Here is an 11845-nt window from a genome sequence, read left to right as displayed (position 1 = left end):
ACCCTGAATCTAGATGGGCTAAGCGGTAATTGCTGAGCTTGCTTCCTTCACGTGCTTCCATCTCGAATGGCCGCCAGGCATCCATAAACGCAGCCTAATTACGAACGTAGAGTATGTCGGCAGTATCACCAGAATTTTTTGCGGCACTGCTCAGTGGTCGCATCTTATGGCTTTCGGCTTTTTGTTGGGTATCTCTCGGTAACACCATCCATCTTGGCACGACCTCCTCGTGACTGTGCGACGCTGTCTTCTCGTCGTCCACAACTGTCTGTACGCTAGGCTGCCACCTCGCCCACATCCTCCCCCTCCTCTTGCTCGCTCTCCCCGTCCGTCTGCCGCTGCTCTTCCATGACCTCGTCGGCGAGCGTTGCCCTCCGCGCGCCGCTCTGCTTGCGGCCCCGCTGGTAAGCCTCTGTCTGAGTGACAGCCCGTTCGCCAACATAGCGGTCGCCCACCCACGGGCGGGAGCACTTGGGACACTTTTCAGCCCGCTGCGCGCGCAGGAAGGCCTCCTGGCAGATGTCGTGCAGGCGCAGCGTGCAGTCGGGCTCGGAGCAACGCCTCCCCACCGTGACAATGTCCCTGCAGGCCTCGCAGAACTTGATGCGCTGCCACTCGTCGGGCGCAAGGTCCGGGTCGTTGTACGTCTCCAGCAGCCACGGCCGGAGCTCGAGAAGGGCGCGCGGCGTGACCGAGTAGAATCCGGCCCTGCTCTTCTCAAACCAACCGCCGTGGACGAGGCTGGCCAGGACCGTTTCCACCTCGCTGTGCTTGAGCCCCCTGTCCGACACCGCTGACTGTGGCTGTGACGGCGAATGCTGCTGCCCGTCACCGTCACCTCCGCCCGTCTGCCGCCGGTTCCTCGGCCTCGCGAACTTGATGGCCTGCATCTCGGTGATGGCCAGCACCTCCATGCGCGGCGAGTTATACTTGTCAAACATGCCGTCAAGGACGCGCTTAATAAACGCCAGCTCCTCGGGGCTGTAGGTGGTGGCGAGCTGCGTCTGCGGGTCCGATGCCGTGTTCACGAGAGCGAAGATGCGCTGCTTTGTGACCTGGTGGATGGTGCTCCGGATCTCGTAGTCGAATAGAGACGCCGCCTCAGACGCGACCTCTAGATACGCCTGGAAGTCCTCCTGAGTCACCTGTTCGGGCCGTGTATCGCCGCTGCTGCTTCCGCCGCCGCCCTGGGCATTGAAGATGGCCGCCAGGATGGCTTGCGCCTCTTCGAACGTTATCGCGCCATGCGACAGCAACGCTTGCAGAAATGCCCGATGACTGTTGTCGTAGCCGTCTCGCAGGAGGTCCTCCATGGTCCTCGGTCCTCTGGCGCGTTCCTCTCGGCCGCGGTGGACCTTTAGACTGCAGGGTGAGGCGGGCTGTCTGAAGGCGCCTTGCAGATGTGAGTTTCGTGGAGGTCTGGCAGACGCGACTGGCAGACGGGAAACGCGTGGGCGACTTTAATGGATAAGAGTGGGCTTCTATGGTGGCGGTGCGTCAAGCTCCCCTGGCGTTGTTAGGTGGTGGAACAGTGGTGGGGTTGCGGCATGCCCCAGTACGTACTGTAGCTACTAAATTACCTTACGTAGCGTACTAAGGTACCTACCTAAGATTAGTAGTACTGAGGTAACGTTAGTTAGCACTCAACAACAAAGATGCCATCCTATCAGCCACATGGCTCTTGCTATGAGGGTGCTGCGGCGTTTCAATATATTCTCAATGCAATCACTGTCAACGAGGCCTGTCTCTCAATAGCGTTACCCGGACATAAGAACCTTGAAGCGTGCGAGCGGGGAATACTAAGTGTGAAAAGTCTGGCCGAGGGTTTGATTCAAGAGTCTGCAAGTGGCTCACTTCCGTTTTGACTGCATCCAGCGAAGCCTAGCCTAAGAAATCGAATATGCTTCAGAGGCAACATTAATCAAGTAAAACCACCGACACAAAAGACGGTCAATAATCAAAGCTAATTAAACCACCAGTCCCCATGTGTATGTAGTTCACCAAGGCAGCTCACGGAGGTGAGCTCGTCGCATCCAGGGTAGCCCAGGAACGCCTCGCCAGCTGGCTTACTCATCCCCGTTTCCACACTCTGCACCACTGCCAGCGGCCGACAACAAGGCCAGCAACTGCAACGCAACGCCTTGTCTAGTCAACGTCTTCTCAACGGCATCGACCACACCTCGAGCCAGTCGCCGTCGCCCAAGCCGAAAGGACCGTGCCTCAGCCCATCACAGAGTCCCGCTTTGCAGAATCTTGAACTGCTGGTCGCGCTGGTCTCCACGCACGTCTCTTCGCTCGCCTGGCGGTGGCCGACTTTTGGAAGGGCTGCTGGGCTCTTTGCGCATTCAAGCCACACGAGCCTCTGCCGCCCATGAGCGGTACTGCGCTTCGGAGCACTGGCTGGGTGGTCTTTGGCGGCGACTAAGGAGCCGCAAACTTCAGGATTGGACGCACGCGGTGTCACCAAGCCAAGGGATTGCTCTTCCCCTTCCTATTCCAGGCCAAAGCCACTGCGCTCGTTGCACAAGTAGCATCCCTCTGTCGCCTGGGCCAGGCCGCTCGCTCAGGGCCGTGGTAAAGCATCAATGGCCGAGCTAAAAGACTTTGACGTCAAGCGCATCCTGCGCAGTGATGGCGCAGACTCCGGCCCCGGGTACTGGCCGGCACCCGCTCCGAGCGCCGCGAAGAAGACAGCAAAAGAGGCACCGGCGAGTGCCCCACGGCAAAAGGCGCACATGGTTCGACTTGAGGATGACGACCCCCGCTTCATCGAGTGGAGGATCAAGCTCGGCATCTTGCTCAAGCAAGAACTGGCCCTGAACCCGGATGGTATGTCCCGGACGATTCTCCAGACTCTCACGCATGGACTGACGCGAACTTGCAGAAGGGAATCCATGGTACCTCCAGTTCCCACGGGGCTATTGGCTTTACGAGAAGTCGAAGCACTTGTGGGTGTCGGGGTATCCTATCAAGGGGAAGCTTTACAAGACGCCGCAGGAGTTTGGGCTGCATTTGCTCTGGCTTATGGGCACGTCGGCGGATTATCATGATTGCTGCTGCATTCATTGCAACGTGCCAGCGACGAAACCGGCTGTGGCCGTGGAAACTGCCGTGCCGTTGCCCATGCCTGCCGCCCCTGCGGCTGCTTCGAAGAACCCCAGCATCCCCCACAAAGTGACTCCTGTCCCGCTGCCGACCTTCCCGGGACAACTGAAGCCGAAGGAGCCCGCCAACGGATCCGAGACGCAAAAGCAGACCCAGGTGCCTATACCGAATCCCGCCGGCGCACATCCCGGACAGCCTCCGGCGCCCTCGCGCTCGCAGGCTCAGCTACAGGGGCAGACGCGTTCGCAAGGACAGCCCCAGACGGCTCAACTCCAGCAACCTCAACCTCAACCTCAATCTCAACCGCAACCTCAAATGCAGCCACAACCACCACCCCAATCGCAACCACCATCACATTCACAGCCGCAGTCACAAGCCCAGGCGCAATCTAGACCTCCGAAGTGGAGCTTGCAATCACCGCTGCTGTTCAGATCAGGCGAGCTTGTCTGGTATCAGAATGGCAATTCTTGGCGACTAGGTGTCATCAGCGCACCGGGCGACGACCGCTTCGAGGTCACACCTATAGGGCACGAGGTGGTCCCACAGCAACCCGTGGAGAAGAAAGCCAAGGAGATGCGACCCTTTCATGCATTCAGTGTTCCCGGTGTATCAATGCCGGAGCTGCAGGGCAAGCCATTCGACGCGACGCCGTGGGTCGATATCTTCAATTACGCCGGCCAGGATCGAGGGAAGCGCAACAATTTGCTTCTTGACGCGTCGAAGATGGCCGCTTCCAAGATCGACACGTCATTCTCCTTCTGGAGCCCCCTGTCCCAGGACATGCAGGGCGAGACGGTCCCGTTTTACGGATGCTTCCTCGGCGCCGAGCGCATCGAGCTCGGCGACTGTCTGCGCGTGAACCCGGTTGCGGGAGACTCCTCCATGTCCTGGAACGACACTTCCGTGCTTGGCGTCCGCCGCATCATGCTGCGCACCGTGAGCCCGCAGCGCTCCATTGTTCTCATCGGCGCCATCTACCAAGTCGTCAAGGCCGACGACCCCTACGGGCAGCCTGTCCCCATCGAGGATCTCCCGGTCCCCCTGCAGGAAGAGACACGGTGGCGCAACGCCGTGCGGCCGGAGCAGCCCTGCCGCTGGTCGCTCGTCAAGGAAGACGCCGTGCTCGAGGAGCGTAACATCCGCGGCCGCTTCTACCCGACGCACCACATCATGCCCATCCTCAATGAGGCCGCGTTCAACGCCGCCGTCGCGGAGCGCAACTTCGACAACCAATACCCCTACTTGAACAACCGCCTTGACGGAGCCGGGGGCTATGTAGGGTTTTGCGTCAATAGACGTGATGCCCTAGGTGCGTCTGTGGCTGCGAGCACGCGACTGCGCTTGGAACCCTTCGTACGAGAGATGGAGCGCGGAGGCGGAAACCCCGCGGCAACTCAATGAATGCACCTTTGCCAGGGCGGAAGGGGATGGTTGATTAGTACTCGTGGGCTGTCATAGTTGGCAATAAAAGATATCCTTTCGGTACCCTTATGTGGCTGAAAGGCGTTGCTAGACACAAGTGCGATGGCCTATATTTATAGGGCATGTCTCGTAGCTCACGCCCTGTCAACGGGTTGAGCAGGTGATCGTAGGACACAACCGAGGAACAGAAAAGCGAGGTAGTTACTGTGACCTTGACCTCGAGCTACTTTATTAGAGGGTTGATTCTCCGTCTGAATACCCAATGCGTACATCAGCCACTATACCTCCATTATATTGCACCGCTCTGCTATGCAGTATGTTCAAATAGTGCAGGCCTGCCAGTTGCACAAGTCTTCCACCTCCTCCGTGAATAAAGTGCACACCCTCGGCGTTCGTGTCCAAGCTGCACGGGCTCCCGAGATCCTACGCCACGTCAAAAACGCCAGCTGCTCTCCTAAGCAAGGCTGAAATGCATGTGTTCGCTACTCGTCCTGCGCTGTCGTTTTCGTCGTTGTCATTATCGTCGTTGCTTTCATGAATATCCTCCTCCAATCCAACCCCCCCCCCATTACAAAGTGGCTTCGACCTACCACACAAAACAGCCGTTTCATGACCTCCCATGATGCTTCGAAAGGCGGAAATGCCGATAAGTCATCCCAGCTTGTATTACACCCTCATCGCGTGACGTTTGCGGATCCACAAAGTAAGAAACACTCCGGCAAGTCTAGAAGCCGCACGCCTCTCATACCCATTGTGGTAGGGTAGCGTCAAGATATCGTGTTTAAGAGACCTTCAGGCTGTCTAACCGCGCTTGCAGCATCTTCAGAACACCAGGGTCTGGCTCTGGCTCAATCTTGCGTGGCAGTGCCCTGGGCGATTCGCCAGACATTGGAGTACCACATTTGGCGCACTTGACGCCATTGTAGACATCCTCCGGGAACAACGTCTCGCAACGCTGGCATTCGTAACGGGGAATGCTGTTGGGACCAAATGCATCGCCGGGATAGCCAAAGGGGTACTTGTCCTTCTTCGGTCTGTTCATCATCTTCAGTATGCGTCTCTAGCAACCGAAGGAGGGGATTTTGCGGTAAGACTCACGGATCTCTGGGGCAATCAGTGCACCGCATGTGCCCGCAGCCCTCGCATTTCTTGCTGGCAGGCATGAACAACGTCTGGCATTCGTGGCACGTCCTTCTGACGCGCTGCCGTGGCTTCCGGTGAATGAGATCTTGCCCACCAGTCCTGCTCGGACGCTTGAGAACGACATGGCCGCCGTCGTAATACAAGTCGGCAACGATTCGTGGGTTGTCCCTGTGCTCCCTACCGACTGCGTCTTTTCGTTCTCGATTGGCAGCCTTCTCGGCCTCGGTTCGCTTTGGCGGGAAGCGTGGGCATTCGGCGCAGCGAACGTGCTGGCAGCCAGAGCACTCTTCGGACGCGGTGAAGGTCGTGTCGCACAAATGGCACGTTCTGCGGACGCGGATGCGTATTGGCTTGTCTACGCGTAGGACCGTGTCGTCTTCTGCGCCCGTCATCCAGTCCCAGAGTCTGAATTCGAGGCCGTAACGCTCCGCGAGCTTCTTGGCCCGCTGCTCGAGCAGTTCAGTCCTGGAGACTCTGATGACACCTTCCTCTGCAGCTGCTTCAATACTCCTTTGGCTGTCGACAGCCTTGGTCGTTTGGGTTGATTTGCTAGACTCGAGTCAGCCCATGTTGTATGTACCTGGGTAACGCGGGTAGGCCTGAACTCACGTCTTGGCGCCCGGTGACGGAGGGCCATCCCTCTTGGGACGTGAGCTCATGGCCGCTTCGTCTTGATCCCTTCCACCGGGATCAAGGCTACCCCGCGGGACGAACTGGCGGTGCAGGAGCGCAGCCGCGCGCCAGAGGCCTGGCGACCGGCGAGAGCTACAAGGTGTGTACAAACAAGAAAGGCGTAGCACGAGGAGAGCGGCTTCGTGCAGAGCAGAGTACAGGGTTCTAGCCAGGCCGACCGGCGAATGCGAGGTTGTCGGTCGACGAGCGCAGGCGCCGAGCGGCTCTGGTAGTCGGTGTCGTTGCCGCCAGGCCACCACTAACCTTGGCAGTCGCCAGAGGGTGCCGAGGAATTGTTTGCGAGTTGAAGGAGGAGCGTTCCACGGATGGGGCAACCGGACGATTATGAAGTAAGGACTCGGCGGAGCTGGCCTGACGAGATCGAAGAAAGGCAGCCGAGGATTTGAAGGAGGAGGACAAAACCCTGGCTGGTTACCTGACCCGACTGAGCGTAAGGGCCCCTACCACAGGAGGCGAAGAAGAAGCTGAGACGACCAGAGTGGCTGATGGAAAGCGCCAACGGAGTACCTACCTATTCCTACAGTGCAGTGCAGTGCAGTGCATCGCAGCGCAGTGCCTAATGCATGCACGCTCTCACAGTAGCCCCGGCTGCTGCACGGGAGGAATCCAATCCAGCTCGAGCCTGGGCGTGCAGGACAGGGAGCATGAAAAGGCTTCACGCTCCCATTTGGTACCGTGTACGCGGGCCACTCTCGCGCCCGCGGCGGCAAAGGGGAGCGGCTTCTTGAGGCGGGGCGGTAACAGCTACCTTACCGCTCCCCACTCCGGGTTTCCATTACAGGACCTTGCCTGGGACGGAATACTGCCAAGGTGGTACTAGTACCAGGCAAATTGGTCTCGGGCTGTATATGGCATGGAACCATCAACCTGGAAGGTCAGGGACGCTGCGAGACCCACCGCCCCCTCCTTCTGACCCGGCGGTCGGGAATCACCCTGGGCGTCAGGCGCTGGCGCGGCGGGCTTAAGGGGTCCCATTACCTTAGGTTACCGACCGCCAGGGCTCGTCCGCTACGCGGCGTGGGCCATGTCCGCCCGGAGCTCACCAACGAATCAAGCCACCAACATGTCGACGCACCACGGGGCGTGGGCAAGCACAGTTCTTGCTGCGCCCGCAAGGGCCTTGAGGCCGTCAAAATGGCAACGAGCGAGCGAGCAAAAGGAGCGTCGCGAGCGTCATGTCGTGGCCTGGTCGCGTTGCCGCGGTGGCGGACGGTGATGACATGGCTCGCACTGCGGGTGCCATGCATGCAACACCTCACATTCTGCTGGTGTGTGCGTGCTACAACAAGGGCTGCTGCTCCTGCCCCATGTCAAATCGCCTTGGGGCAGCCCATGGGTGAGGGGGCCGTTGACGACGTTTTGCTGCCGTCGGCGGCTGACAAACTGCAGCCAGCCCGGCAAAAGTTGGAGAGAAACGCACGAGGCCACACACGTTGCGGCTGCCAACACACCGACCACTCATCCGGGACGCTGGGCTGCCTGCCCGCCGCCACCATGACGCCGCGAGGAGGCACTGGGGGGAAAGCCGGGTTGGTGGGTTGGATGCTGGATGGGGTGGCATCGTGGATGGATGGGGTGCGGGTGGACGGGCGGATGGGATGGATGGATCCGTGGATCGCGGCCGACCCAGGACGCTGGGACGGGGGGGTCAGGCCATTCCCGAGGCGGTTTGGTTTGCTTCGGACGGGCCGCCACGCTTGGTAATTACCTACTACTGGACTCATTCGACCGCCATCCTGTCCAAGTTTTTTTTTGGGCTTCTTTCTTTTTGATCTAGGGCCGTGCTGACAACGCACGAGACCTTTCTTTTTCGGCAGTTGAAACTTCGTCCTGGACTGATTGTGCAGTCTGCGCCCCCGAGGGGGGCATCATGCAGTCCACACGTCGTCAGACAAGTCGGTCCCGACACTCTGGCTCGCCAGGCCCGGGGTCCTGGGATGCGATGGGGGACGGGGGAATGGGGTACGGGACGACGGACGGGAAGCGGAGACAAGGGGAGGAGGGTGGGAACGCCTGCGCTTCGAGGGAGGGAAGAGGGGAGAAGCGGGATTGATGGGCCCGACTCCCCGGCTCCCACCGCACCGTCTGCTTATCACCGTACTACTACTTCATACGTGCATACTGATACTAGTGGTTGTGGTTGGGTGGCGCGGCTGGAGATCCGGGGGTCCAGACAAACAAAACCAGGGCGTCGGAAGCTGGAACGGCAGCATTGTTGTTGGCTTCGCACTGTTGGGAGCTGCAGGCACGTCGTGGCACCTACTACTACTACTAACAAGTCTTTCGAGTATATTTGGCCATGTACGGTCCGTGCGATGATATCGCACGGAGCCCCCAAAGCAGTCGGCCAGTACGTTGCACGCCCACAGGCAAGCTCGTCCGCGAACCTTGTCAGTTGTTATGAAGAGACGGCGATTCGGCGCATACGGGCGGCGTCACATCACCCAGCAGCGTCCCGGCTGTCTGGAGAATGTGGCGGCGGCTGCGGCTGGGCCGACAACGGTCTCTTGTGGTCCCCGGCTCCAGGTGGGCGCCACGCCATCGTCCCCCCTCCTCGACCGACCAGCCGGGATCTGCAAGGCCTGATGGGCGACGACAACCTGACCTCAGCAGACCGCTGCTGTGTGTTTGCTCCCGCGACCGGCCACTTGTTGGACCTCGCTTTGTCGAGCGGCTGATGAAGAAGAAGGATGTATGTACGGAGGACTCGTCAGTGCTGCGAGCATGGAAGACCAGGAATGACTTGGACTTCAGAGGACGAGCCCCCGTTAGACAGGGTTGCCGGATTCATACCCCACGTACTGTCCTCTACTGCTGCTGGGTTACATCGAGCCCATCGGCAACATGTGCGGGAGCGTCGCACGACACACGGGGAGACGTCACAGCCTGCAGGACTCGTACGAGAACCTGCAAGGTGGCAATGGGGGCTGCATGTCCCCACTGACGAGCAGACGTCGGAGAACGGGGTCGTCCAAGAGAGAGAGAGAGAGAGAGAGAGAGAGTGTGTGTGTGTGTTAGTTAGCTTGCGCTTTTGTCGGACACGCGAACACGAAGCTACTAGCTATCGAGCTGCCCGGGGCCGGGTTGTGCCCAGTGCGGTAGGTAGGCAAGGTGCCAAGACCCTAGGGACGTGCTTTCCCGACTTACTGGGCGGGAAGTAATACTTACAGTACAGTACGAAGTACAGTAAGTACCACCAAGGCCTCCAGGATTCTTGGCTCAGTATTCGTACAGCCACTGTGCTTCGCACAGCCAAGGTAGCGAGTCACCAGACCCTGCAGGTGGTGCCAACAAACACCACCGCATCTGTCGAACTCATGGACACATCACGGCCGTGACATGTCTCCTGGCTGGACCTCTCTGTCCCTTGGCCAACGCAATGTGAGAGATGCAGCGTCCACCAGCCTCGGCACCCAGGCATCCAAAGTGCTCGTTATACTGTACGAACTAACAACCTGCCAAACGTTACAAGGTAAGTCACGCGACGAACGCTCCTCCCAGATGCCCATCCACCGTCTCACGGCGCAGCAGGTCTCTCGGCTGTGGACGACGGCGGCATGGCGGCCGTATCCTGCCTGGAACATCCATGGATCCAGCCAGAGCCCTGTCTGGCCTGTCCCCTCTTCCACTGCCACCCTCGGGGTTGCAGACGCCGTTGACGCTGCGACAGCGAATAGGTACATGGGTGGATGGATCCCTTGCAGCCTGTCCTGTCACCTGGGGCTAGCCTGGCATCCTGGCATCCTGGCATCCTGGCATCCTGGGTCCTTGCCGCCGCAGCCACATTGGAACCACGGAGTCGGAAACCTGCAGCGGGACCGCCTGCTCACTACCCGCTGAGACCCTCATTGGCATCGCTTATCCCAGGGGGCCAGGATGTCTGGGTGCTGGCGCCATTGCCGGCGCAGCCCTGCCCGCCTGCCCGCCTGCCCGCCTGGTGAATCGTTGATTGGGAGCGCCCGGCCTCACATGCTCACTCAGCCCGAATGAAGGCGCGCGTGTGTCTCTGGGCCATAGTGGGCACCTCTGGCTTTCCCGGACGGTTTGGTTTTGTTCTATTTTATTTGTTGTATTCTTATTTTTTTTTTTGCTTCGGTTGACCCGTCCGATGCCCGCTTGCCCGCCCGTGGCCCGGCGGCCCAGCCCGAAACCGTGTAGGTACCTTACCTTACCAAAACCCTGGAGCCAGGTTCTGTCCTTCCTTGTGGTTCTCATCGTCAGGATGCGGACCAAGTTGGTAATCCCCCTGCACTTAGGGCACAGCCTTCTCTTCGTCGACGACGGGTAGTTACCAGGGCTCCTAGGACTGTCGCGCGCACGTGATGGACGCATGCACACACGCACTTATATATAGTACAAAGCACCCAGTGCGCCTGTCGAGCGCGTGTCGGAAAGATGCTGGGCTTTTCTGATGTGTCGAATCTGACCAACTTGAGGACGGGAGAGGGACCGTAATGCCACGGATGAGCGGGGGGTTGGCTCAGCGCCCTGTGTGGCATTCTGCGATTGTTTCGCCTCAACACCTGCCCCCCGGAATACGTACGTCCCTTCACTTCCGTCGTCCTTTGGGGCACTGTACTTCGTACGGCTCATGTTTGTTCTACGCTGAGCTCAATGGGGCATCGGCGCCACCTTGACGCCAACTGCGGGTGCTCGGCTGTCGCCGGTCCGGACCCGAGTCTTCGCCGATTGTCTCTGCTCGTTGGTACTCCGTAGTAGTACAAGAGTAGCACTCTTGCCACACAGTCCGCCAACCTGGTATCATGATCGATGCAGGTCCGGATTATGCACGCAAGCTTTAAATGCTAATTCTAACTACTACGTGCGAACCATCTTTTCGTCTGTATGGGCGTTGGTTCACTACTTGGTTGGCCATGAGATCCGCGACGCCTTCTTCGCAGGCTTTGGTCCTTGCCCGGGCCGCAAAGGCCCATTAGCCTCTGTACATACAGTTTGAGTGCTTCCGGTGGTCAATTATGTTTAAGATTCCTCGTTCAAAATTGGCCTTAACAAATTTTTATTATAGGGAGGCTGTTTGTACGTGGTGGAACCTCCTCCGGTTTCTCAGCGCGATCGCCAAGTCCGCGCGCCTGGCGAAAGATACTGCGGTTGGTTTCGGTATGGCAGCCCAAGACGCTTCAAATCGTACCGACAGCCAACAAGCAGCTAATATTATGCATGCTAAAAGAGAGTGCACTCAGCCCCGTCAGGTGCACACATGGGCCCGACGATCGGGCAACGAGGTAACTATCATATGCATGGATCACTCACTCACCCCCGCTCCGCCATGCACGCGCGAGTCTCGTTCCAGGTTCTAAACTCCCGAAATGTGAATCTTTCAGGCTTCGTTGGATGCTGCAATGTGTTCTGGAGGATCGTACGACTCGACTGGTAGCCTACGTATCTGCATTGTACGCCCGCCCGCCAGTCAAGCCGAGGCGTTGATTTCACCAACCGCCGTAAAGCGTCGAGGACGTGCCAG

At 59.0% G+C, this 11845-nt stretch overlaps 3 protein-coding genes across 3 annotated transcripts; 1 reads left to right on the top strand and 2 right to left on the bottom strand.

Moving 5' to 3' along the window:
* Positions 1-68: 68 nt before the first annotated feature.
* On the bottom strand, positions 69-1412 carry JDV02_007893 (uncharacterized protein). The gene has a single exon (XM_047989435.1). The coding sequence runs from the start codon at positions 1311-1313 to the stop codon at positions 276-278; it is 1038 nt and encodes a 345-aa protein (XP_047845436.1). The 5' UTR covers positions 1314-1412; the 3' UTR covers positions 69-275.
* A 714-nt stretch (positions 1413-2126) lies between these two features.
* JDV02_007892 (uncharacterized protein) lies at positions 2127-4725 on the top strand. The gene is made up of 2 exons (XM_047989434.1): positions 2127-2829; positions 2885-4725. Exons 1-2 carry the CDS (start codon positions 2586-2588, stop codon positions 4504-4506), a joined length of 1866 nt encoding a protein of 621 aa, XP_047845435.1. The 5' UTR covers positions 2127-2585; the 3' UTR covers positions 4507-4725.
* Positions 4726-4753: 28 nt separating this feature from the next.
* On the bottom strand, positions 4754-6978 carry JDV02_007891 (uncharacterized protein). Its single transcript, XM_047989433.1, has 3 exons — positions 6280-6978; positions 5626-6219; positions 4754-5561 (listed from the first exon to the last, which is right to left on the bottom strand). The coding sequence occupies exons 1-3, from the start codon at positions 6327-6329 to the stop codon at positions 5309-5311; spliced, it is 897 nt and encodes a 298-aa protein (XP_047845434.1). The 5' UTR covers positions 6330-6978; the 3' UTR covers positions 4754-5308.
* Positions 6979-11845: the final 4867 nt, after the last annotated feature.

This window comes from Purpureocillium takamizusanense, chromosome 7 (assembly GCF_022605165.1).
Source record: "Purpureocillium takamizusanense chromosome 7, complete sequence".
NCBI classification, from domain to species: Eukaryota; Fungi; Ascomycota; class Sordariomycetes; order Hypocreales; family Ophiocordycipitaceae; genus Purpureocillium; species Purpureocillium takamizusanense.
This window is presented reverse-complemented; position numbering and strand designations above follow the sequence as displayed.

What these genes read in the sequence shown, in the direction of transcription:
- JDV02_007893 (XM_047989435.1), bottom strand. Translation starts at nt 1,313, where the DNA reads ATGGAGGACCTCCTGCGAGACGGCTACGACAACAGTCATCGGGCATTT.
- JDV02_007892 (XM_047989434.1), top strand. Translation starts at nt 2,586, where the DNA reads ATGGCCGAGCTAAAAGACTTTGACGTCAAGCGCATCCTGCGCAGTGAT. An exon ending in ACTGGCCCTGAACCCGGATG is followed by an intron (nt 2,830 to 2,884) that starts GTATGTCCCGGA and finishes GCGAACTTGCAG; the next exon opens with AAGGGAATCCATGGTACCTC.
- JDV02_007891 (XM_047989433.1), bottom strand. Translation starts at nt 6,329, where the DNA reads ATGAGCTCACGTCCCAAGAGGGATGGCCCTCCGTCACCGGGCGCCAAG. An exon ending in CCGTCACCGGGCGCCAAGAC is followed by an intron (nt 6,220 to 6,279) that starts GTGAGTTCAGGC and finishes ACTCGAGTCTAG; the next exon opens with CAAATCAACCCAAACGACCA. An exon ending in ACTGATTGCCCCAGAGATCC is followed by an intron (nt 5,562 to 5,625) that starts GTGAGTCTTACC and finishes GATGATGAACAG; the next exon opens with ACCGAAGAAGGACAAGTACC.